At 32.1% G+C, this 26,499-nt stretch overlaps 3 protein-coding genes across 4 annotated transcripts; 2 read left to right on the forward strand and 1 right to left on the reverse strand.

Annotated features, from left to right (window-relative positions):
* The first annotated feature begins 7,178 nt into the window (after positions 1-7,178).
* LOC122594057 (meiotic recombination protein SPO11-1) lies at positions 7,179-18,449 on the forward strand. 2 transcript variants are annotated; one of them, XM_043766534.1, is made up of 16 exons: positions 7,181-7,278; positions 7,372-7,471; positions 13,518-13,591; positions 13,717-13,818; positions 14,089-14,162; positions 14,638-14,654; positions 14,971-15,040; positions 15,117-15,153; positions 15,511-15,558; positions 15,645-15,703; positions 15,766-15,797; positions 15,889-15,994; positions 16,549-16,669; positions 16,775-16,838; positions 16,914-17,086; positions 18,223-18,449. In XM_043766534.1, the coding sequence occupies exons 1-16, from the start codon at positions 7,212-7,214 to the stop codon at positions 18,258-18,260; spliced, it is 1,182 nt and encodes a 393-aa protein (XP_043622469.1). In that variant the 5' UTR covers positions 7,181-7,211; the 3' UTR covers positions 18,261-18,449. The 2 variants fall into 2 exon arrangements, with proteins under 2 accessions (XP_043622470.1, XP_043622469.1); XM_043766535.1 differs by lacking the exon at positions 18,223-18,449 and having other exon boundaries at positions 7,179-7,278; positions 16,779-16,838; positions 16,914-17,006.
* A 2,049-nt stretch (positions 18,450-20,498) lies between these two features.
* Positions 20,499-22,430, forward strand: LOC122592790 (DNA-dependent metalloprotease WSS1). Its single transcript, XM_043765104.1, has 4 exons — positions 20,499-20,809; positions 20,903-21,098; positions 21,180-21,773; positions 21,867-22,430. Exons 1-4 carry the CDS (start codon positions 20,649-20,651, stop codon positions 22,053-22,055), a joined length of 1,140 nt encoding a protein of 379 aa, XP_043621039.1. The 5' UTR covers positions 20,499-20,648; the 3' UTR covers positions 22,056-22,430.
* Positions 22,431-22,462: 32 nt separating this feature from the next.
* On the reverse strand, positions 22,463-24,224 carry LOC122590675 (pectinesterase QRT1). Its single transcript, XM_043762849.1, has 5 exons — positions 23,893-24,224; positions 23,568-23,763; positions 23,270-23,473; positions 22,922-23,160; positions 22,463-22,812 (listed from the first exon to the last, which is right to left on the reverse strand). The coding sequence occupies exons 1-5, from the start codon at positions 24,222-24,224 to the stop codon at positions 22,665-22,667; spliced, it is 1,119 nt and encodes a 372-aa protein (XP_043618784.1). The 3' UTR covers positions 22,463-22,664.
* Between the last annotated feature and the right edge of the window lie 2,275 nt (positions 24,225-26,499).

The raw sequence follows: 26,499 nt of genomic DNA on the forward strand, positions 1-26,499 counted from the left end.
GTAAGTGTGTGTTACATGAACTAGTAAACTAGATCATGAGACGTATGCTAGTAGGCTTGCCTATCTTTGGTTGTTACTTAATTATGGAATCAAAGTGCATTACGATGTTCAAAATGTTTGGTTAAGTTAGAATTGGTGATAAGAGTAGCTCTCGTGTTATACGTTTTTGCGCGTTTATTGGAATTTCGGTAGTTTGGCTTTGATACGCATAATTTCTTTTGTACACTTAGCTTGGTAATAGTATTTGGCATTAGTAATGTAATATTATGGATATAAAATATATATTTTCTGATTTATATTAATTTCCTTGATTTCTTATTATTTAATTAATTATTTATTCCATTTATTCATTAATTAATTAAATAATTCCTTATAATTATTTTTAAGTTCTTAAATTGCCTTTAAAATTCATGGATCATTATATTTTGGTTATCTACTGATTTTCAAGTTTTTAAATTTGTAATATTATGATTTATGTATCTATTTAAGCTTTATTATTAATTTATTTAATAATGGTGATTAATTAGTGATCTTAACTTAGTTATTCATTCTTGAATCATATAAAACTTGGTTCTTTTCTTGTGATTATTTTTCTCCAGTATGTTTGAGATATTTTTATCATTGGCTAAGTGAATTTGGCCAAGCCCATGATTTATATAATTTATTATTGATTTAGTTATCCTTTAAATCCCATTTAAATTCATTAAATCATAAAAACACTTGGAAATCACCACAAAAATCTTAGTCCAAAAATTCCAGGCCTTTTAGGAAACTTCTATCAATATAAATTTGTATCAATTCAACCTCTCTTGTGTCTTGCTTAAATTGAGGACTTTTCGGTTAAAAATCGTTTACCGAAATAGTGATTTTAGCCTCATTTCTTAGGCTATTAAGGTACTTCAAAATGGATTTTCATTCTAAATTCAATATTCACAGTAAGTTCATCATATTTTGGTGGTTCAAGTCGTGATGGTGGTGGTGGTGTGATATGTGCAATTTAGTGCTTTCGGTTAGTGATTATTTGACCCGAAAAGACGATTTTTGAGCTTATTCTTGTCATGCATCAAATGACTTGAGTTTTATACTTTTAATATGTCATATTTCAAGTATGTTCATCATATTTTCATGGTCATAAAGTTATGGTGCATGTGTGTGCTCAAAATGCAATTTTACAAGCTTTCGGTTTACGATTTCAAGCATATTTTAACTTGTTTAGTTCCAAACTCATATTTTTGACATTATACTAATTTTTCCAGAATATTAACAATAATATTAACATATTTTTCACTTATGACAAGCCTAGCTTCATCTCATAATCCAACAACCAATCCAACCTTCTTAAATCTAGCATTCATGTACTTAAATCAACACTTTTTAACATAAATCTTTATCCATCAAAAATCCATCAACATAAAAAATATATTTTTATGAAATATTCCAGAAATGTATGCATAAATATTATAAAAAATATGTTCATCTTTTTATATAAAAAGTTACTTTACAAACTATCAACACATATCTACCTTTTTTATGCTAACTTTTATAGATCTAACTTTTTAACAACAAAATCCATATTTTTATAAAATTTCCAGAAAATATAACTTCAAAATATATATAAATATAATCATCTTTCAAAGGAAAAATCATTTTAAAGCTATATAATTTATATTTACACTTTTGGATCTTTCTTCATGGATTCAACATGCATGACCATGGAAACAAAGATCCTATCAACTTTGCCCTCATCAAGTGTATAATCAAAAGAAAACATAAAGAAAACATGAACTTTTGATAAAACATTTTTAATATGAATAAGAACAAGATTAATCTAGAAAAGAGATGAAGATATATACCCTTGAAGAACACTTTTTGATGATGAAAATATGCAGATTTTTGTGACCCAAAAAGCCTCCAATAACCCTTGTTTCAACCTCAAAACAAGCCTTAAACCTTAGCCTAATCAAACCCTTGCTTCACCTAACTTAAACCCTTATTATTAACAAGTGTTTAGATGGATTTTAGCTTGTCTTTTCCCTTTGTTTTGTGGTTGGCCGAAATGAAGAAAGAAAGAGGGAGAAAAGAGTTTTTCTTGAGAGAATAATGACTAGTGTGTGAAGAAAGTGAAGAGTGTGTTTTTGTTGGGAGTTTCAAGAGTGATTGTGTGAGAAATAAGAATTCAAAAGTGGAGTGTGTGTGTGGTCTAAGGGGGGGGGACCGCCAAAAGGGTAATGAAGGGGTTTTCTATATATATATATTTTTTTGTTTAATGTAGTGTAAGAGTGTAGGAGTATAAATATATAAGTTGTATATATACATATGTTTGTTTTATAAGTGTAATGTTAGTTAAATGTAAGAAAATGGTTGTTTTAGTTAGGAATATATAAATGTATGTATAAGTCATGTATATATACATGTATGAATATATTTTTATATTTTTAATTGGTTACATAAGCCATTGGTTGTAAACTTGTATTTATTTTTAAGCATATATACTTACTTATTAAGGTTTCGACGCGTTTATGCACATATAACTTCCAATTATATTTTTAGTTGGAAATTTTATTTATCATGATCATATTTACTTGATTTGGTTTAGTTTTTGATTTGTTGGATATTTCATAGGAATTTTGATTGGTGTCTCAACTTGTGAGACTTACGTTATTATTATTGTCACCCGCTTGATCATCTCTAAAATTTTTGTTCTAAGGTATTTTATTAAATTTGATTTAGAACTAAATAATAGCTTAAGATTGTTAATTAGGGGCATTATTCACTAACTTCTCATATAACTAAGGCTCACGGGATCACAATTAACACAACTAGCACTTATATAATATTATAAAAATGAGGGTTGTTATAGGAGAGAGAGCGGGAAAAAAGATGGGGGCGGGAGAAATAAAGAGAAAGTGGGAAAATATTAGGGTTTCGTTATTATTTATGTGACATGGAAGCCACGATGGCACGTTACCGGCTACAATATTGATCCAACCAGTAACTACACTCTTTCAACTTAGTAAGTATACTTCCATCAAACGTTCAATTTTTTATGTATACATACGATAGTAAAAAGTGACAAGTTACATACATCCCCAGATTCTTTTCCGAACAAATGATAAGTAAGTAAGTAACTGCTCAGTTTCCGAACAAATGATAGTTAACCCAAAATGTTCCAATTATCAGAAACCTTTTAATTACCTCCTTTGATAAGCTCCTTAATTAAAATCTGGTGACAGCAATGGAGAATGGAGCATTTTGTTGGTTGGTATATAAATTACTAGATTATTGTCCCGCGTAATACGCGAGTAAATATATTTTTATACTTATATATATCTAAAATACTATTTTCTTAATTAATAATTAATAAATTAAAATATTCAATTTCACTTTATTAACATTTGTTTTTTGTCCTTGATAATGTCACAAACACTTATTGTGTTGCTCATTAAGTGTTAAATAGAGAAAAATAATATATCCTAATACTTTGAATTACCGAGTTAGAATCTATCATAAACAACACATTAGTATTGAGTTTATATTTTATTTTATAATGACTTTGCAAAATTTATAAAATATAACCATGGATGGAGTCCCCACTCCAATTTGGTGAATCTTGTCTTATATTCACTCCTAACTTTTCTTTAATAATATCTTAAGGGGGCTAGCAATCGAGTGTGCGTTAAAGAATCAGGAACATATATTTGCCCATATATTATTACTATTTGTTTTACACAAGAACGCAGACTCAGAACTATGAATCACATTGATAATTTTAAACCTAACGTAATTTAGATTTTAAACCACATATCATATCCATTTGTACATATCAATGTTAAATTAAGAGTATTCAGACCACCGAAACCTAAAACACCCACTTTTTTACCTAACAATTATCTTCCAAAAGATCCATTACATTTCATTTTTCGAGTTTGACCCCCCTACATTACCCCTTCTACCAAAAAAAAAATGAAGTTGTGATCTTTATCAATTGAAATAGTGAAAAATAATATATCCTAAATACTTTGAATTGTTGAGTTAGAATCCATCGTAGACAACGCATTAGTATTGTGTTTAGATTTTATTCTATAATAACTTTGCAAAATTTATGAAATATAACTATGGATGGAGTCTCCACTCCAAATTTGCTACAATGTAAACTCTTTTAAGGATTTTTTTTTTTTTTGTAATTTTGTTCCTACAAAATAGTAATAAATAAAGAATACATACAAACATTGACTTTCTTGTCATAGGCCTCTTATTTGGAAGTACATCACTTGGTTAAAAACATTATTTTTGAGATAAACCCCTCTATTGGTAGAGTAAAATTTTTAAGTTGTTTTTATTTTTAATAGAATAGAAAGAAAAGGGGGTTTGAAAAAGGGTTTTTTCTTTGTTTGGGTAAATGTATAGTACATTAATAATATAGTTGTATGTAAAAACATTATAATTTTTTTCAAATTCCTTTATAATAGTAATTACAATAGACATGCATATTTACAAGCTAATTTATATATCATTAATTTCGATAATTTATTTTATATTGTTTAATAGAGTGCAACTTTTTCGTCACTACATGCTCCAAAATTGCAGATCAATGTTAAAGGTTGATGTTCCCAAAATTATCACTCACCTAAGCTAAACTCGGCCTTCTCAACACTGTCGTTGATAATTTCTAAACCCGACATTATTATATATATATATATACTGAGTTTCCTTATTTTGAGAACCATTTTTTTTATAAGAACCATAAGAACTCTTAAATTATATATGTGTTCACATGTTTTTTTTGTTCATTCACATGTGAAATGATACAAAAATGTATATTGTAGAAGAAACTTTTTTTCAAAACCTTATATATAATCTTTTGTGAACTTGTGAATGACTTTGTTCACGTTTTTTGTTCACGTGTGTCAAACGGCTATATATAAGGTTTTGAAAAAAAATTTCTTCTGCAACATATATTTATATAACGTTTCACATGTGAATGAAAAAAAAACATGTGATCCCATATAAAATTTAGGAGTTCTAATGGTTCTTACAAAAAAATGGGTTCTCAAAATAAGGGTCCCATATATATATCTATATATATATATTGTAGATACAAAGTGTTACGACATTATTAACATTCAATTTCATTTTATTATGGTTTAAAATATAGCTTACTATTTTTATTAATAGAAAATTGATTTATATATTTTATATAAAACATATTTTAAATATTTCAAATTAAAATGTGTTTTATTCTTATTAACTATTATTCTATTGGATAAGGTATAAGATAGATATTATTATTTTATTATTATGATATATATATTAACTATTAATTTATGAATATATTATATTAGAATTATTGGGTAAAAAATGTAAATTTGTGATGGAAAATCAAAAAGTGTAAATTAAATATAAAGGGGGATTTTTTTTATAGTTATAAAAAGTATAAGTATTAATATTGTCATTTAATAAAGATGAAACAATTAAATTTAATCTAATGATTATAAATCGAAGATGGAATCCATCCAAGGATTCTGTTTAAAAATGAATTTAGTACTTTGTTATATATACTAGATTATAACCCGCGTGAAACGCGGAAAAAACCTATAACAAAATTATATATGTATAAAAAGCTAGCACAATGATAGTCATTTAGTATCCATGTAGTGTCACAAATGATTATATTTTGTACAACATGCACTTTTATTTATTGATTTAAAAATTAAAAAGGTTGGCCTCATAGGGAAGTAGTTGACTATGTATAATCACAAAGTTACAAGGATCCATAATATTCACAAAAATAATTGGATACACGAATAGTATTTGTTTTGTAGAAGCTAATTTCATGCCTATGATCGACAAGCGTGTAACCTCCTTTATTGAAATCATAGCGAACTTATTGATTTTTGGGTTGTACTTGTACGACTGCTTCCAAAGTAGGACGATTTTAACCTACATGTTTCAAAATTCCCTGGATGCATCGATGTCAGCCACTTTATCAAAAGCAATTTAATCTGTCATGATATTGTATATGATGAACTAAGAGCAAATATTTACTCTTTATTTTGCGGACGTGTAGTTAATGTACAATACTCATACATTTTTCATATCATGATTATGACTGTTTCAAAATATCTTCGTCGAGTTCATTCAAATGATTAATAGTAAACTATAATAACCATATTTTTCAACCTTGATAACATATCATCAAGTATATATAGTTATACTTCATAACATAAGGTTAATTTAGACTATAATCAACTACAAAATTATTTGTTATTATCTATTTGTAATAGAATCAATTTATGAAAAATAAACTATAATGAAAGATTAATCATAATATTACTTGCCACAAATCAAAAACTCTACATATAATTACTTATACTTGTTAAAAAAATCAGGTATTACAAAATTAAAAAAGGATATAATTTTGAAACAATCACTGTTTGGTAACAAATCAAGAATGTGTAATGTTTTTATTTTTGATGATATTGTTCTATAAGAAGATTTATAAAAAAATCAAATATAAAATTCAAATAAGTTAAAAGAAAGCTAGATGATTTATGTTATATGAGATTAATGAAAATCAAGAAGATAACCAAAAAACTATACATATTAATTTTGATATGGTTAGTTAAGTAGAATATTAAATTAATATATGTATTGTTGAAATATTTGTAGTTGAAAGACTAAAAACGTATTTGACTGAAAGTTGAGTTAAGAAAATTTCATCATACTGATCCAATGGTGGATAAAAAAGATAGAAATTCAATAAATAGTTAAAATTACTTCATTTTTGAATTAAAGTTTCTGTTTTAATATATATTAAAGATATATATATATATATATATAGGGAAAAAGAAATATAAGACTGTCTGGCACCTAAGCTTAGGTGTGGAACCCCCACATACTAATATTTTATTATTTTTTATTTAATGAATAAATGCATGAGCCTCATGATTTATATGTATTAAAAATACAATATGTGAGTGTTCCACACCTAAGCTTAGATAGCCTTATATTCCCATCCCCATATATATATATATATATATATATTGGTAGATTGGTTTAACACGAGTTAGCAGCTGCAAACAAACTAGGGCAAGCCACACGCACATATATTACACATATATAACAATAAAATAATAATAATAATAATAATAATAATAATAATAATAATAATAATAATAATAATAATAATAATAATAATAATAATTAATGGAATGGAAATTAATAATATAATGGAAGGAAAAAATTCATCCAGCCATATGTTGCAGAAGAAGATACGAGGTCCGCCATTCGAATTGAGTTGAATTGAATTGAATTTTCGTTAGTAAGTATTTTACATATTTCCTGTATATTATAACAATAAATTTGGTGCAGATTTTACCGGTTCAATTGTCGAATCCATTTCCAACGGTCGTTCCCCTGTGATCTACTTCAATCGTTTTTCTAATTACTGCACCGATCCTTCTGGAAACTGGTTACTTCTCTTCCCCAAATTATTTTGTTGTTACTTGTTAGAAAGACAGAGTTACATAAATGTTTTACTTTAGTTCAATATATATGTATGTATGTATGTATGTATGTATGTATGTATGTATGTGTGTGTGTTTGTGTGTGTGTTTGTATGGATAAATTGAACAAGTAGCTAGGGTGGTAGGTAGATGAAAGACCTTCCGCAGAGCATATATGATACATACATATATAGTGAAGTGATCAAGTGAGAACCAAAATAATGGTGAGAACCATGAAAACCACTAAAAAACCATTATAGTTAAGGGCTACTCCCGTGGCACCATCTCTTGGATCGCCGCCCATCAAATCCACACCATTCCCTTATGCGTCCGGTGACAACTCCTTTAGAACGGATAAGGGCAACGCCCGCATCGTATCTATACGTTTTCCACACGCAACCCATATGATTTTTACCGAAAAAAGAATTTTTTTTTTTAAACTTTTTTTTTTTTTGGAATGTGTTTATGTTAAAAGAAAATAAAAAAGTAAAAAAGAATTCAAAAACTAAAAATACAAAATTTTAAAATTGAAAAACCACACCAAAAAGGAAAAAGATGGAGGGAAACTGGTGGTTCTCACGGTTCTCTCCCATATTTTGGTTCTCACATTAACCCTACCCTCTTTTTTGATCGACAAAAGAACTGGCAACACCCCTAGAATTGATGTGCCCAGCCCACCCCGAGTTCGAATTCTGATCGCGCCCTAAAGGGTTTGCTCCCCATGTCTTGCAAGGGTAGAACATTACAAAGGCCCCCTCCCCAAATGCCAAAGATTTGAACCCTTGCTCCCAGGATGAAACTCCTTAGGGGAAGACATCCTGGACCATGTAGAATATATGTAAATAATAAATATAAGGTCTATTCATTTAATTCTAGAAGTATAGGGTATATTATGTAAATATAGTAGTTTATAGGCGGTTAATATTTGTTTTGAATATATAGTTAGATACAGAGTTATTGTAATCATATTTTTACTTCTTGTAATTCTTGATCAATGAGATATGAAGATTTTCTCATTCAATTAAGTTTTCTTCGTGGTATCAGAGCACATGGATACGTGGATCTCTGAAACCCTAATTTTTCATTTCCCGGCCAATTTTCCGATCAAATACGATGGGCTATCTTCAAATTCGACTGATTTCGTTCTTCCTTATACTCCGATCAAATCCTGATTGATTCGTTAATCCTTATACTTCGATCTATAATCCACAAATTAGGGTTTCGAGTTTTGAATCGTTTTAATGGCGATTCCCTATCCAACTTCTCGCCAATCTAGGCCTAATTCCGCAATTACATCAAATATCAATGATCCTCTGAGTCTAACTACCTCCGATCATCCAGGAATGCTTCTTACCAATACTCCTTTTAATTGAAGCAATTTCTTAGGGTGGAGTCGCAACATAAAGAAGGCTTTAGGAGCAAAACTCAAGTTAGGGTTCATTGATGGCACTTGTGTTAAGCCAAATAACAATTCAGTCGATACAGAGAGATGGATACGGTGTGATTATATGGTTATTTGTTGGATACTCAATTCTATGACTCCTGAATTGTCAGATGCTTTCATGTACAATGAATTGGCAAAAGATTCGTGGAAAGAACTTAATGAAAGGTATGGTCAATGCAATGGACCTCTTATCTTTCAGTTGAAAGAGAATTAAGCAAGGTTTCACAAGGTAATTTGTCTGTTGCTGCTTATTTCAATAAACTCAAGAAATATTGGGATGAATTGAATAATTTGAATGGAATACCTACTTGTAACTGTCGGAAAATGGCTGAATGCACTTGTGATTTAATAAAAAACTTCTTTGAGATGGATAGTAAATCTAAGTTGATGCAATTCTTGATGAAATTGAATGATGATTATGAAAGTGTTAGAAGCCAAATTTTGTCCACAGACCCTTTGCCCTCTATTAACAAAGCTTACTATACTGTTCAACAAGTGGAGAAACAGAGACAAGTAAATACTAATCACATAGAGCTTGCTGCTTTCTTTGCAAACAACAACCCTAAGAATAATTTTGGTGTTAAAAGGGATTTTAAGAATGGAAAATTTGATTCAAAAGGGGAAAATAAAAGGGTTTGCACATATTGTAAGCAAGATGGACATCTTTTTGAGCAGTGCTTTGAGAGGTTGGGGTATCTAGATTGGTACAAAGGTAGTAGGAAACCTAAAAGAGGTCTTAGAGCCGCTACTCAAGTAGGTTTTGAAAACATACATGAAGATTCTCCTTTGGATGTTCAAATGATTCATGATAATTCTGGTGGTGGCAAGTCAAATCTGGACCAACAATTGGTGGCAGCTGTCTGTCAAGAGGTCATTAAGATGTTTAATGGAAAAAATCCAGTGATTGATAATAGCTCTTCACATTATGTCAATTCCAATCATGCTAGTACTTTTGGTCATGCAAGTACTTTCTCTTTTTTTGCTTCCTGCCATAGCATATTTGCTAATCCTGTCGCATTTGCTATGATGTGGCATCCTTCTTTTGATATAAAAAAAGATTGGATATCAGATTCAGGAGCAACTGATCACATGTCACCCAATATGTCTTTATTTCATTCTATTCAGATATTATCTACACCAATTCTGGTGAAATTACCTGATGGGTTGTATAAAAAGGTTTTCATTATTGGTCAAGTCACTTTAACTCCTTTTGTCACTCTCACCAATGTGTTCTACATTCCTGAATTTCAAGTTAATTTGCTTTCTGTTGGTACTTTGGTACATGCAAATAAGCTTGTTGCTCAATTCTATCCTGATGACTGTGTTTTTCAGGACCCTTCAACTAGACAAGTTGTTGCACTTGGCAAAGGGTCCCAAAGGTTGTATATATGCAAGCCTACATCAAGTATGGATGCATTTACTGCCTCAGTCACTGCTTTTCATGCAACCTATTCAGATTCTGTTCCTTTTATTCATTTGAATAAAACTGCTTGTAGCAATTTTGTAATGCCTAAAACTTATGTTGATTTTGATGTCATTCATGCTAGACTTGGACATACCTCTTTGTCTAAGATGGTACATCTTCAGGCATGTAAGAACCTTGATGTTTCACAATTTCATTGTGATAGTTGCTCATTTTCTAAAAGTCATAGATTACCTTTTCCTTCTAGCAATTCTTGCAAATTGTTTTGATTTGTTGCATATGGATCTTTGGGGTCCATATAAGGTTCCTTGTTTGAATGATGCTCATTATTTTTTCACCATTGTTGATGATAAGAGTAGAGCCACATGGACATATTTGGTTCATACAAAAGACCGAATCTTGAGTATTGTTTCCGATTTTATATCCTATATTGAAACTCAATTTCACACAAAAATCAAAGTCATTAGGTCTGACAATGGAATTGAACTTGTTAATCTTATTCCCCCCAACAAAATGGGATAGTGGAAAGAAAGCATAGACATCTCTTAGATACTGCTAGAGCTCTTAGAGTCCATGCTAATCTTCCTTTAAAATTTTGGGGAGATTGTATTTTGGCTGCTACCTACTTGATCAATAAAATGCCCATGCAACTTTTATCCTGGAAAACTCCTTATGAGGTTTTACATGGCAATTCTCCTTATGATAATCTCAGGATTATTGGTTGTCTTTGTTATGCAAACATTCCAAAACCTCTTAGAGATAAGTTTGAAAATAGGGCATGGAGATGTGTTTATGAGTAGGGATGTCATTTTTAAGGAGCACATTTCCCTATAAAGAATCTGCATCTCTTTCTCAACTTGATTCTCCAACCTTTTCTGATTTCCTTCATTTGAAACTGATTGCCCTATTTTAGATAATATTCCTGCAATCAATACTACTCTTAGTCATGAAATTCCTTCCATCATACCTTGTGATACCTTTTCAATTCCTCCACTATACCTTCCTCTATGTCTAGTAATACTTCTAATTCTAATTTGAGGAGATCTAACAGGAATACTAGCAAACCTGTCTGGCTTAAGGATTTTGTCACTAATACCTCTCAGTCACAAAGCAATTTTGTTTCCTCTACAAAAGTGTTATATCCCCTGTTTACCCGTGATAATACCAAATACATTCCCCAAGATCATCTGTGTTTTTTGGCCAATGTAATGGCCATTCAAGAGCTATCTTCTTACTCTGAAGCAGTAAAGAATCCTCAATGGGTTGCAGCAAGGGATGCTGAACTCAATGCTCTTGAACAAAACAATACTTGGGATCTCACATCTTTACCCCATGGACATAAAGCTATTTCTTCCAAATGGGTGTATAAGGTAAAATACAAAGCTAATGGGGATGTTGAAAGGTTTAAGGCAAGATTGGTAGTTAGGGGCTTTGTGCAGCAACCAGGCATTGATTATAAACATACTTTCTCTCCTGTGGCAAAATTAGCTACTGTTAGGGTTATTATTGCCTTGGCTACAGTTAAAAGATGGTTATTGCATCAATTGGATATCAATAATGCTTTTTTACATGGCTACATTGAAGAGGATATCTATATGTTGCCACCAGATGGATATCAAAAGGCAAAGAATGGCGAGGTCTGCAAATTGAAAAGATCACTTTATGGTCTTAAGCAAGCCTCAAGACAATGGAACCAAGAGTTTACTAAATTTCTTCTTACTTTGGGTTTTATTTTGTCTAAACATGATTACTCATTGTTTGTCAAACATGAGAATGGTAATATCTTAATTGCCTTGGTTTATGTGGATGATGTCCTTTTAACTGGTACATGTGAGTGATATCAATTCAACCAAGGCTGCACTTGATGCAAAATTCACCATTAAAGATTTAGGTCCTGCAAAATACTTCCTTGGTATTGAAATTTGACTATGACTCGCCCAAACATTTCTTATCCTGTCCAACACCTTAGTCAGTTTGTTTCTGCTCCTACTACTGACCATATGTAAGCTGCCAGACACCTTTTAAGATACTTAAAGGGTTCTATTTGTGAAGGATTATTTTACCCTGTTCAAACAGAATTACAATTAACTGGATTTTCTGATGCTGATTGGGCTTCTTGCATTATGGCACGAAGATCTCTCACAGGTTATTGTATATTTCTGGGGCATTCACTTGTGTCTTGGAAAACCAAGAAACAACCAACTGTTTCCAGATCTTCAACTGAAGCTGAGTATTGTAGTATGGCTGCTACTACATGTGAGCTTGTCTGGTTAAGTTTTCTTCTTAAAGATCTTTATGTTCCTGTCAGACTTCCAATTACACTCTTTTGTGACAACAAATCTGCTCAGTTAATAGCTGCCAATCAATGTTTTCATGAACGAACAAAGCATTTGGACATTGATGTTCATTTTACAAGAGACAAAGTTGAAGATGGTTTCTTGCAAACTGCTCATATCCCATTCAAACTTCAACTGGCAGACCTCATGACAAAAACCCTCTCACCAGAACAACACTCTATTCTTAGTTCCGAGCTGGGTCTTTCCATGCCTCCAGCTTGAGGGGGGGATGTAGAATATATGTAAATAATAAATTTAAGGTCTATTCAGTTAATTCTAGAAGTATAGGGTATATTATGTAAATATAGTAGTTAGAGGCGGTTAATATTTGTTTTGAATATATAGATAGATGATAGTTAGATACAGAGTTATTGTAATCATATTTTTACTTGTCTTGTAATTCTTGATCAATGAGATATGAAGATTTTCTTTCTCAATTAAGTTTTCTTTAGACCAAGACACCAATGGCCTGATAATGCCTTTTCAGCCTCTTCTCCTGGTTGTGTAGTTTGTTGATGCCACACTAATATTCAACTCACTTCAGTTCATCCTCTTCTTGGTTATCCACCTGTTGTATCTTAACCCTTCACACTAAATTTTGGGAAATTGATCATGTCCTTTCCTTCCCTCCCCCTTTTACATTAACTGTCACGACAAGTAATTTTATTCATTGCTAGAGTTGTCAAATTATCTTATAAGGTTTTCTTGCCATAGTGCTTGTAGTGGACTGATTATTATTGTTATGCATATCTGTTTGTACAACACTTATCAAAAAGAGACCAACCAACCCGCTTCTTTTACTTAATCAGCTATTGCAGCCATGATACTGTTAAGGGAGTGGAGATTCTCACCCTGCAACGGGAGTACCATGCACGTAGGTTAGGTGAGCAATGGCAGAAGTTTTTTAATTGATTTTATTTTTGAGGATATTCTCCTATTGGATAGCGTTCATATATATTTATCTCAATATTAATATTTATATATATATGTATATTGTTTTTGTCTCAGACATTTTACTGCGAGTACTGCTTATTGTTCAACAACTTCTGCAAGAGAATAAGCATGGGTCAAAGAGAGACATTTATTACATGCATCCTTCTGTGTTTCGAGGTGAACTTGAATTTTCTTTTATGCTGTTATTTTTGTGGCTCCATTTTCTATTATGTGATCACAATCAATGGAAGAAAATGCACATTAGAATGTGCAAAAATTGGTTGCTTTATATACTGTAGTATTTCTGCTTTGACACTCTTATCACATTTGAGATACCAGTTTTCTTTTTTTAATCTGCTTAGCTCTCAACACATGAAAAAAATCTAGGTTACTTGACATAATGTCACTGTTTTCTTAATCTGTCTCTTATAAAAATATCTCTACCAGAACAATCCGTTGTTGACCGCACCATCAATGACATTTGCATCCTTCTTCAGTGCAGTCGCCACAATCTGAATGTTGTACGTATTTTCTCTTGTCTATGTATCTGTATTTTAGTTTCTGGTAAATGTATATTTATAAAAGAGCCCATTGAATGAATATCTGCCCATACAGATGAAGTATCCACAGATGACTGGTCTCCAACAAATACTTCCGAGTATTATGTATTCTGTTACGGCATCTGAATTGATGGGGATTGACATATATCTGGATTGTGGACCAATCTTACTCTTTGATATGTGTCACTTGAGATGTATTACCTCTGTTTCATTTTAATACTAAGATTGTGTATGGAAGTATTTTGTGGTTGACTGCTGTGTATCCTTCCATAGATAACCATGCTGCTAAGTGAGACTATTGGATATTTTCTTATAAAATAGTATTGCACCTGATTTTTTTTTTTTTAAAATTAAGACTTTATCAACAACTGGCAGCATCAGAAGTAAAATTTGTAGATCATGTTAGCTTAATTTCTTGTTCTGCTTCTTCTTGCAGGTGTCTGTTGCGAAAGGGTGGGTACCTGCTAAAAATCAATAAGGATATGATTGAAATGGTGTCTGTATCTGATACGTGCTCTATGAGTGCCTCTTTCAATAGTATTTCAAATAGTTCTTGCGAGAATTGACCTTTTCTGGTATCAAAATAAGTCCACCTCATAATATTTAACGAAGACTCAGCTTGCGTGCATATAAAAATCAATAATACTTTCATATCTTGAAGTCTGAGAACACGATCACACTAACTTAAATATATTGAGTTGAAGTTACAGTGTCACTCATTAATCACTTTGGCATCCAATCTATATATTTCTGTTTATTTTTGTCTCAGATTGGTGATGGGATGGCTGAGATTTTCAGAAGCTGATAGAATTACAAACTGTCTAAGTCACCCTGATACTGTAAGAAGGAAGATGTCATCTTTTGTATTTTGTTTGCTGGACTGCAATTGATGGTTAAATTCTGGTTTGCATGCAGGCACACTCTATTCCGGTACACATAGAAGAAGTGAAAGGTATATAGAATTATAGATAGCAGGGAGATCTGTATTAAAAAGGTTATATTTGTTAATCGATAACATATAGCTATCCGACCTTTCAGTATCCTCTTAAGTTCTCCTCAAGTTGATATGCTGGGACAAATACACCTTCCAGTTTCTTTGTTTAATTCCTTTTTGTAGATAGATTTTTGAAATGATGAAATTTGCAGATATTACATATAAAGACGTACGTAGGAAGGAAGAAAACTATAGTACCATATTTCCACATATCAAAATAGAAGCAATATATATACTCATGTGTTTGGTTATTAAGTATCTTATATATATAGGATATCTCATGTGTTACTCATATTTTTCTGGTTTTTGTGCTAGATATCATCAGTGTCGCAGACTACATACTAGTGGTGGAGAAAGAATCAGGTAAGGTCTTTCTGTAGCAAGACTTGCAGGTACAGCTTTCTTTGGTATCTGAAACTGATAACTGCTTTGTAATTTCTACCATACAGTATTTCAACGGCTAGCAAACGATTGTTTTTGCAAGACTAATCGTTGCATTGTCATCACGGTAAGAGAGTCATCCGTTGCACATCTCTATATTAATCAGTCATTAACTATATCTACCTACAGGGCAGAGGTTATCCTGATATTCCAACAAGGAGGTAAAAGTTCAGTTATTTGAATTTTATATCAGAATACTGACCGAAAGCAGCTTCTGTCTTGATGCTGTCTGTACTTCTATTTCTTAAACAGGTTCTTGCGGCTACTCACCGAACAGCTGAAATTGCCGGTCTATTGCTTGGTTGATTGTGATCCATATGGCTTTGACATCTTGACAACATACCGGTTTGGTTCAATGGTAACATCTTTATAGACTCTTCTATGTTCATACCATGGTTCTGATTTTCACTATAGATAAGTTTCAATTATAATAGGATATATCTCGAGGGGTCAATTTTGATCAATTTATTTAATTATTTATTTACATGTCAAATGGGGTCTTGTTCTCTCAAAAATATGTTAAATGAAAAAAAGATCTGTTAATAAGGAATGTGTATGAGTTGAAGGTCACTCATTTTTTTTACTGCATACAACTTCCTAAATTGTTTTATTCGGATATTTGGACCATGATTGTATTATAACTTTATTAAACTTGACACTTCACTTATCCCTATACAAATTCAACTGTTTGGAAAAGAAGTGTTTAATGGTCAATGTAACCTGAGCCAGCCTTTCTTGACATGCTATCTGACCAGCCCATATTACCATCTGGTGATGTATGTAAGGTAGTTTCAGTATAATGCTAAGTAATTAAAGCTAATTGTAGTTGCAAGCTTTGTAACATCATGTATGAGTCATATGTCAATGCACAAGATGAGCAAGTTTTTTTGACTTAAAATAATATCTTTAAAGCAAATGGCATATGATGCAAAGATTATGAGGCTTCCTGAGATACAATGGATTGGAGCATTTCCGTCAGATGTGGAGAAATATAGTATTCCACAACATTGTCTTCTTCCTATGACAACCGAAGGTGGGAATCCGTATATCTTCTATCTTGTTTCTCTAAGTTAGCTTCCTCTTACACTGAATTCTTTTTCCTGCTTTATTGAATATAATCGAAATTGATTTGTATCAGATAGGATCAAAACAGAGGCAATTTTAAAGCGATGTTATCTGCAGAGGGTTGTGCCACAATGGAGGTTGATAGTGTTCTTTGTCTTATGATTTAAACTTTTTCTTTCGCATTACTAAAAGTAACATCTTCATTAAATTAGGTTGGAACTACAGCTGCTGCTGGAAAGTGGAGTCAAGTTTGAGATTGAAGCATTATCTGTTCACTCGCTTACCTTCTTGTCAAAAGGGTATCTACCTTCTAAGATACAAGGCGGGTTCTCCACAGAACATCCTACCTTTTACTCTCTAAGACACTGCATTATACCCGACACAGGTACATTACTATTTCCATACACTAATAAACTGAAAATGTGGACGAAAATAATATACTCCCACCATTACATTAATTGTAAGTCCTAGTATAGTGGTATAAGTGCATTAACTACATACTGAAACCTGGAACTAATATCATTTATATAATTAATCACTCAACCTGCAGCGTGTGGCACCACTTCGATCCAAGGTTGGGTCTTTGTCAGCGTTATTATCTGGCTTTTGTATGATGTTCAAAATAGTCAGAAGGATTTACTGCTGCACATTCAAGATGGATTGTAGGCATAATTCTTTAGATAACTAGGGTAAACAGTTTTTATTACCATACTCTAATACCCTCCATAAGCCGGATATAGGTAATGTCCACCTGCCCCATTTCCGTTATTATTCAACGGTGATTCTGGCATTTCATACAAGTTGCATGAACATTCTCCCTATTGTGAAACTAGATGTGCGTCTTTTCTAGCTTTATGCAGAGAATTCAGAAGTCGTGTTGGATGGATGTATCCTGAAATAGTTTCCTTCTCATCACTCTTTTTGGAAATTAGTACTCTTTTTAACAAAAAAAAGAGCATGTTACCATCTTTTGGGTAAACATTATTATTATTATTGTCAATATATGAATAGAGAACATATCACTGTAACAAAACGTTGAACACTTTTCACTGTCTGCCAAAAAATGAAATTCTTCAATTTCAGTGATAGAAAAATAGAAAAATATAATAGAAGATATGTTTCACAACAGACTTAAAACCTAAAAGTTGTGATAAATGGCCATGAGTGTATTTTGGTATTAATAGATACTTGACATGATCATTACTTGGAAGTTATTCTTTGGGTTTTTTTGTGTGCATCATCAGTCAAGTTTTTATTTTCTAATTTTAGAATATAATAGAGCTTTGTTGTCGGTCACATATCTGCGATCTTTTGCAATTATAGCAACATACTCAGATTCTTTACTTCAAAACAATATAGAAATAGAAGATTTCTTTGTATGATTAGTTGCTAGACAAGTTAGTGTTCTCTCTTGTGTTCTTTCTTTCATTCGTTTGAATTTCAGACTTGGCAAAATCATATGTTTATTTTGTATGCATAAATACCATATGATGAAGTCTTAAATAATTTTTTTTTTTGAAGGGTTGTTGTCTGAAAGTTCACTCCAGAGTCTTGTATGATGATGACTATTGAAGTCTTACGTTCCAGCTGTGGACTGTTGTAAAGGTTGTGTTTATCATTGCTTCTTTAACTTTTTCTATCTGAATTTCTGTCAGAGTTTGTGTTGATGGTAATATAGATGGTATTCTCTATCCTTTCAGCAGGTGGAAATTTTGATCCATTCATATATAAAATTTATGTTTGGGTTATATAATTTAGCACAAATGGGTCATATGGGCACATTTGGATTCGTATCTAAAAATGAAACTGGTCAAAAGGGGTTGAAAGCTATTCAAATTGTATCTGAAATTGGAAATATATAAAATCCTATAAATCGTTTATCCAAAGAAAAAGATGTTAAGTATCTTGGAATGTAACAAACTTTGAACGAATGTCTATAGTAGGAAATAACTAAAGTTGTGTGTATTGTATGTAAACAACTCGAAAATAATGTTTATTGTATGTAAGAAAATGTATTCAACCAATTAAAATCAGACAAGTGGCACCTCTATATGATTGTCACGTATATTTTCTTACATATAATAAATATTTTTTAAAGTTGTTTACATACAATACACATAATTTTAGTTATTTCCTACTATAGACATTCGTCCAAAGTTTGTTACATACCAGAATACTTATCCCTTTTTAAAATGTAAATATTTAAGAAAGTATAACACAAAGAAGTGTTCAGGGTCAACCACAGTTTTAGCCTCGTAAAAAACTCCCCATTTTTACTGCCCAATTTGTCATTTTCCTTTTTTTACTTCATCTCAAACATGTAGGATTGGTTTATGTCTGAATGTTGTTTGTGTGAATATGCAATCGGATTGGTCTTTCTGCTAGACGTCACCATCTACCATTGGTTTTGAACCTTTAGCAAATCAATTGTTAGATTTCCAAATTTGAAATTGTAGAGTCGTCACGTTCATCCTTGGCGTGTATGTCTATCTAGCTCACTATTCATGGCTTTGCTTTCTATATACTTGCAAAGAATTCAATGGACCTTTCCAATTGTCTCGTGATTGTGTTTGTTATAAATGTTCATTTGAAAACTAAATTTTTTGTGAATTAGAAAACTGGTTAAAACATACTGTGATATGAATTTAACACAATGTGTTTTAATTGTGTTTTTATTGTGTAATCTAAAATACGTTGTGTAAAGTTTTAAATCACGGTGTGTTTTTGATAACGTTGTAAATCAGAAAATTGTTCTAACACACTTTGATATGAACTTAACACAATGTCTTTTCGAAAAACATATTAAAAACATATTGTGTTAAATTTAGATCATAATATGTTTTGGCAATTTTCTAGTTTTCACGAAAATTTTAGTTTTCAAATGATCAAAACTCGATAGAAAAACACTAACTTGTCACATTGAACCACTTTGAGCATTAACTTCTATATTAAAATCTCAGTTGGTGTGTCATATCATTATTTGCATTACTATTAAAACTTTGTTATGTTGAATTAAAAATCACATTTTAATATGGGGGATCATACCCAGATTGGGTGGTGTTTCAGACACATTTACTTCCCCACTCAAATAATGAGTTTTTACATATTAATGTTAAACTTAGACTTTAGTGATGTTATAACATAAGAATTATTTTTTTTGAGATTCATATACATTTAATTTGGTGAGAAAAAAATAAAGAAATGTTTTAAAATGTGATATAGATATGTATTGCATCTCATTCACTTAACATTTATATATAGTTATTATAAAAGGGAAACTTAATATATAGATCTAAGTTTGATTGTAAAAATTCTTTCACATATAAATACTTTAATCAATTAAAAGTATGGGGATTAAATCAAAAATATTAAAATATTTGTATGTAAAATATTTATGTTTAAGCTTAAATATATGACAATTTCATGTTTAATTTTCCTAGAAAGTTAAAATAACAATAAATATAAACAAATTGCAACAAAATTTTTTACTAATAAATCTGTCTTTATCAGTTTTTTAGTTTTCATAAAAATTATAGTTTTTAAATAATGAAATTTAATTTAACTTTATTTTATTAAGTGTTATATATGACAAACAAAATTTTTTTATAATCAAAGTTAGAAAAAACCTTAAAAATCAAATTATAATTAGGTTAGCGGGAGTACATTAATAGATAGATATGACTAAATAAAGGGAAACCGATTATTTTGTAATTTTGAATAGGAAAATGAAAAGAATTTTATAACCACGTGATTATTAATCAAATTCTAAAAAATGAAATAAAAGGGGCAAATAGGGGCTGGGGAAGGGGTGTGGAATCAAGCCCGCCAATGCAAAAGTAAACCCTAGAAATTTGAATTGATTTAGCAGGACAGGGTGTCGATGATATCCGATTCCGATTCGCTTTTATTTTTAATTTTAAATTAAGATCTAATAATTGAATAATAAGATGAATAATGGAGGAGATGTTCACAAGGTATGGGAGATCAGAACCTTAAAGAAGAAGGTTGGAGCAGACGAGGCTCGCAAGTTCCTTGAAAGAATCGCCAAACAGGTTCAACCCATCATGCGGAAACATAATTGGAGAGTCAAAGTTCTTTCTGAAATGTGGTACTTTCTTAATTTTATATTTGCTGTTTGTTTACAAATTCCTTAGAAATTAAATTGCTCTATGATATGATTATATTGGTGCTGTGGGTGCAGTCCTAAAAACCCGCGGCTTTTGGGGCTGAACGTGGGACATGGTATTCATGTAAAGCTCAGACTTCGAAGACCGAATACAGATTGGGACTTTTACCCGTTTGATCAAGTTCTTGATACGATGCTTCATGAACTGTGTCATAACTCTATTGGTCCCCATAATGTCGCTTTCTATAAACTCTGGGATGATCTTAGGAAGGTACCCTATCCATCCATGTTCACTCTTATCACCCACTTTTGTTTTTACTTCACATTAGTTTCTTTCTTTTACTTACTCTAGGAATGTGAGGAGTTTATGAGTAAAGGAATTACTGGGTCTGGTGACGGGTTTGATCTTCCCGGTAGACGTTTAGGTGGCTTCACTCGACAACCACCCCTTTCGTCTCTCCGCCAGACTGCACTTGTTGCCGCTCAAAATAGAGCCCGTTTGGGATCTCTTTTACCAGCTGGCCCTAAACGCCTTGGTGGCGATAAATCTATTATGTCTTCCCTGACTCCCGGACAAGCAGCTGCGATGGCTGCAGAAAGGAGATTACAGGACGACATATGGTGTGGCATACAGCAACTAGTCGAAGAGGAAGAAGAAACTGTGCCACAAAGCTCGGCTTCCTCTAGTGTTCTAGGTTCCAAAAGAAGTCACCAATCAAATGATAGTCATTCAGAACTAAATTTTGTTGACTTGACGGATGTTCCCTCGGTATCCAATGCAGAAGCTACAAACAACATTTCCGTAAATAAAAGAAGTCGGCAAACAGAATGTTGTATTGATTTAACAACTGAAGACTTTGCTAGCGGATCTACTAGCAATGAAAAAACAGGACGTGACACAAAGTCTTCCGGGTGGGAGTGCATGACATGCACATTGTTGAATCCGGTTAGAGTCTAATGCTCTTTATTATCTAATCTTTTTTGTTATATCTCCTGTATATTATAGATTAATAGGCTGGATACTGAATAATATTTGCAGCCATTGGCTCCAATATGCGAGCTTTGTGGAACCCTCAAGCCAAAAGCAGAGGAGAAGTACAAGTCATGGTCATGCAAATTTTGTACAATGGTAAACACTGTGAAGATGGAGAAATGTGGAGCATGTGAGCAGTGGAGATATTCTCATGGCCAGCCCATAGCAACCCCATCACCAAATGTTGGTACTTAACTACTGGTTTGGACTCGTCTTTGACATTGGATATACGGGGTCAGGCATTTTTGATAACATTGGAATCTCGGTATTTGAGGTAAACTTACTCATAGCGCTCATTGTTGGTCAATCTAATGGTTGATGATGTGATTGTTCTCAGTTCAGTTGGCCTCTTGATCATTAAAGTATACCACTAGTGCAGTTGTGATGTTAAAACCGTGGAATACCGAATACTTCTCTGGTCATTTTGCCATTGTTTTTATTTACATACATAGTTCCTTTCCAGTCAAAAAGACGGTAATTGATTAGCATACATTGGTTATGAGTTATGATGAAAAGAAGTAATCAACGGTTACTCGCAAATGGAAATTTAAAGTAGACAGAAACACCAAACAAGTGTTTGACATCCAAAAAGAGCTGCTTGTTTTTGTAAATACTTACTGTATTACATAAGTAGATAAATAAGAGGGATTAGGCAGATCAACTTACTCACTTTAATAATTAGATGTATGTAACTTTGTTTGTGAAACTGTATGATCCAGGGTAGTATAACTAAATAAATACTAGAACTGTACTACTGCTAACACAAACACCATGTGTGTGTATATATACTAAGCTTCAACTTCATTATAATCTCAGCCATTTCTCTCCACCGATAAATTTAGTATCAAGAAAAGGCATTGCTTCAACGTACTCCAACGATTTGGACCATGATACTCGATTCTTTCTGTCTGCACCTATTCCTTTGCACTCGTATTCTCCAAACACCGCTGTCCTGTACAGATACATTCGATTTAGATTCAATATTCCATTCTACTCCAAACCCTTTTCTTGTATAATAGAGTGGTGTAATATAGTAATATTAATGTGACCGGGATACCTACCTTTGCCTCCATGGTTGATTCCAGTCACTCCACCCCAAAGGGTCAATGATGTCGTCAATGTTAGAGTATATATACAACACCCTCGAATAGTTTCCCCAAGCTCTCCCCAAATATATGGACCCTCTGCTTCCTGTTACCGAACAATTTACGAAAGAAAATCCAGTATCTTCTTGTTCTGAGTTCCGGTGATGAGCTGCAATTGCTCCGTATTTATCAGCTACTGAATGTAAAGTACATTCCTAATTAAATGAAAAACAATCAAAAACTTAATGTCATTGTTACTACGTATAAGATGTTCTTTATTACGAGTAATAGTTTTTATAGAATGTATTTATAAAAGTAGAGTACCCTGTAGAGTGATCTAGAATTGCCAAATATAAAATCAACAGATCCTTGAATAAAACACTGATAGAAGTAATGAGATCCAGTTTCATCAAGAAGTGTGTCTTGTGTCCCCAGTATTCCTACTTGATAAAGTACTGCTTTGTCGCCTGCAATTCTCAATGCCACTGCTTGCATTTTATATCCCCCTGGTACTGCAACCACCGTATTCTGTGAATTTAACACATGTACAAAATCAATCAGATATTTCGGTAACTGTCTGGCCAGTCATGCATGGCATACGGTTAATTTGTCATTCATCTACCTCAATGGTGATCCCAGAAGCACAAAAGTAATCAGATTCTACGGCAACAGTAGCTGTTCTATATGTTCCGAGTTCAGACCCATCTTTGTATATATCTGATGCTTTGTCGTTCCAGCTTAAAACCGTTTGTGACGCATGATTTGGATCTCCAATGAAGGAAATATAAGGTTTTGAAGCAGGAATCATCACCTTTTCTCTGTATCATTTGTGTTAGTGTGATGTTGAATTAATAAATGTGTTAATTAACTAGTAAAGTAATTAATGGAGGTAATTAAGAAGAGATCGAATGATATATATTAAAGTGAATTAACTAATTAAAATGAACCTGTAAATACCGGGAAGAATGTAAATCTTGACCCTGATGGAATTGTAAACAGGGACCATATCGACAGCAGCTTGGACAGTAAGTGAATCGCCTCTCCCATTTTGGTCGACCACGATAACTCTACTATTATTCGCAGCATTTCCATCATCTCCATTATTATTTCCGTTACCAAAAGTAATCCTTTGAGTAATCTGTTGGTGATGTTGCTGCTGTAATTTGATATCGTCCCAAGTGATCATGTATTTTATCAAAGTACACTCGACTTGATCACCGCCATATAACAAATAAAAGAAAGCAGCAACCAACAAGATGACACTACTACTCAAGTCCATATATGGATCAAAAATAATAATATAACTAACTAGCCTAGCTAGGAGGAGCGTGGGGTGAGTGAAATGTGTATTAAATAGGAAGGCTGGCTAGGAGCGTATATAGTAATGCAGTAGGTGTGTTACATGATTCTGTATGATATGATAAATATATGTATTGCATGTGTTTTGAAATGCAAGAAAGAAAGAACATTAGTTAGTATGTTGTTCTTACATGTCAAAACTAATCTACTGTAATTAATTTAGACTACACTTCCTGTCATTACCCCTCGTACTACCTATATGGGAAAGAAGATGAAGACAAAAATGATCGATATGATTTGGTTCGATCGATGAAATTAACTACTGTCTAGTTACTACAACTACATGGAAGTGGAAGAGGCTATGCTGCCTATGCATCTAGCGGTTATTATCAAATAATGGCCAGGCCTTATATTACTCGTATAGTCGTATGATTATGCCCTGTATAAGTGGGTGAATATATACATATAATTAAGGGATAAGTATCTTGTAATGTAACAAACTTTGAACGAATGTCTATAGTAAGAAATAACTAAAGTTGTGTGTATTGTATGTAAACAACTCGAAAATAATGTTTATTGTATGTAAGAAAATGTATTCAACCAATTAAAATCAGACAAGTGACACCTCTATATGGTTGTCACGTATGTTTTCTTGCATACAATAAACATTTTTTAAAGTTGTTTACATACAATACACAAAACTTTAGTTATTTCCTACTATAGACATTCGTCCAAAGTTTGTTACATTCCAGGATATTAATCCCTATAATTAATGAATATGTTTATTAAATAAAAGATAGGTAAATTATGATTATTTATGTTTATTAAGCTAAAAAGAATATATAAAACTTGACAGAATTTATTAGGTTTTTAATTGTTAAGTTTTATCTTTACTTCTTTATTTTTACTCATTTATAAAGCATTTTGGGTTTTTATTTACGGTATATCTTAGGAAATTAATCATAATTTTTTTTCTCCCAAAAAACCCCTTTCACCATATTTATGCTTCCCAAAATGTCCCGTCACACACTACAACACTAAATTATCATATTTACCCTTATAACAAATTGTCACTCTTAAAACAAAATTTCGCCGTAATGCGCGGGTATTGTGCTCGTTAAGTAAAAAGGAAATTAGGACCCGATTGATATAAAAAATGTTTTCTGATTTTCTATTTTTAATTTTAAAAAATGATAGAAGTTTTTTATTTTTAAAAAGCATATGCAATTTTTAAAACATTCTCATTTTTCACTTTCGAAAACTAGAAAACTTGTTGGTTTAGCAGTCGGAATGGAAATGAAAATTAATTAATGGGATTATTCCTTCCGATATTGTAGGGGGGTCGTGCATTGTGGTCGATCTTCATGACCAACTTCTACTATTTCAATTAACCTCTCTCACATGTATTATGTATATGCATCCACAGTTATTTAATTGTATTTGATATATAGTAGTTTGGGTCATTACGTATTAGAAAATTGAACTTCAAAAGTAAGTAAGTAACTGCTCAGTGCCGTCTTCTACGGGTTTTGAGCCCCAATACCTCAACGGTGTATTGGGGAGGTTAAGATGTAGACAGACCTTACCTCTACCTAAGTAGAGAGGCTGCTTCCAGTTTCTACCTAAATGGTAGAAAAGACCCTCCAACCTTTGCATGGGATGAGGAACCCATGACCTCTATCTGCAGAGGCAAGGGTGTTTACCACTGATCCAACCATGCTGCTTAGAAAATTGAATTTCACAAACTGTCAAATCCGTCAATAATCTGCCAGAAGAAAACATTTAATGTTAAAAAGCTCGTAAGTATAACGTCGTAGGTAAAAACTCGTAGGTAATTTTCTCCACAAATTTAGCCACATAACTCAAATTTTACCTATAGAATTTTCCATTGTTAAATAATTATAACTCACATTTTACCTATAGAATTTTCCAACGCTGAATAAATTATTTAAGTTAAAGTTTTAGCCAAACTTCACCGGTATATTTTTTATGGTAAATTTCAACTACCAAATTCAACTTTTATTGTCAAATATACTCCAACAAATCTCTTAAAAGAACACTAGATGTAACATCCCAGTATTTTAAGGTAATATAAAATTAACCTTTTTCGTAGTTTTGACATCTAATTAAGTTCCTAGTATTTTATTTTGAGTGAAGGGGTTAATTTAGTTGGAACTTTAGTGGCTAGCGGGTATTTTACCCACAAAATACAAGGTGGGACATGGCTAGCAGGGAGAAAAGCCAGCCACTATGTT

This window comes from Erigeron canadensis, chromosome 3 (genome assembly GCF_010389155.1).
Source record: "Erigeron canadensis isolate Cc75 chromosome 3, C_canadensis_v1, whole genome shotgun sequence".
Lineage (NCBI taxonomy): Eukaryota > Viridiplantae > Streptophyta > Magnoliopsida > Asterales > Asteraceae > Erigeron > Erigeron canadensis.

Bases quoted from the DNA above. Each gene is read 5' to 3' on its own strand.
- LOC122594057 (XM_043766534.1), top strand. From the start codon at position 7,212: ATGGAAATTAATAATATAATGGAAGGAAAAAATTCATCCAGCCATATG. The intron at 13,592-13,716 runs GTGAGCAATGGC...TTTTTGTCTCAG, and splicing joins GTACCATGCACGTAGGTTAG to ACATTTTACTGCGAGTACTG. The intron at 13,819-14,088 runs GTGAACTTGAAT...TATCTCTACCAG, and splicing joins GCATCCTTCTGTGTTTCGAG to AACAATCCGTTGTTGACCGC.
- LOC122592790 (XM_043765104.1), top strand. From the start codon at position 20,649: ATGAATAATGGAGGAGATGTTCACAAGGTATGGGAGATCAGAACCTTA. The intron at 20,810-20,902 runs GTACTTTCTTAA...CTGTGGGTGCAG, and splicing joins AAAGTTCTTTCTGAAATGTG to TCCTAAAAACCCGCGGCTTT. The intron at 21,099-21,179 runs GTACCCTATCCA...TACTTACTCTAG, and splicing joins TCTGGGATGATCTTAGGAAG to GAATGTGAGGAGTTTATGAG.
- LOC122590675 (XM_043762849.1), bottom strand. From the start codon at position 24,224: ATGGACTTGAGTAGTAGTGTCATCTTGTTGGTTGCTGCTTTCTTTTAT. The intron at 23,161-23,269 runs GTACTCTACTTT...TCATTTAATTAG, and splicing joins ATTCTAGATCACTCTACAGG to GAATGTACTTTACATTCAGT. The intron at 22,813-22,921 runs GTAGGTATCCCG...GTATCTGTACAG, and splicing joins AATCAACCATGGAGGCAAAG to GACAGCGGTGTTTGGAGAAT.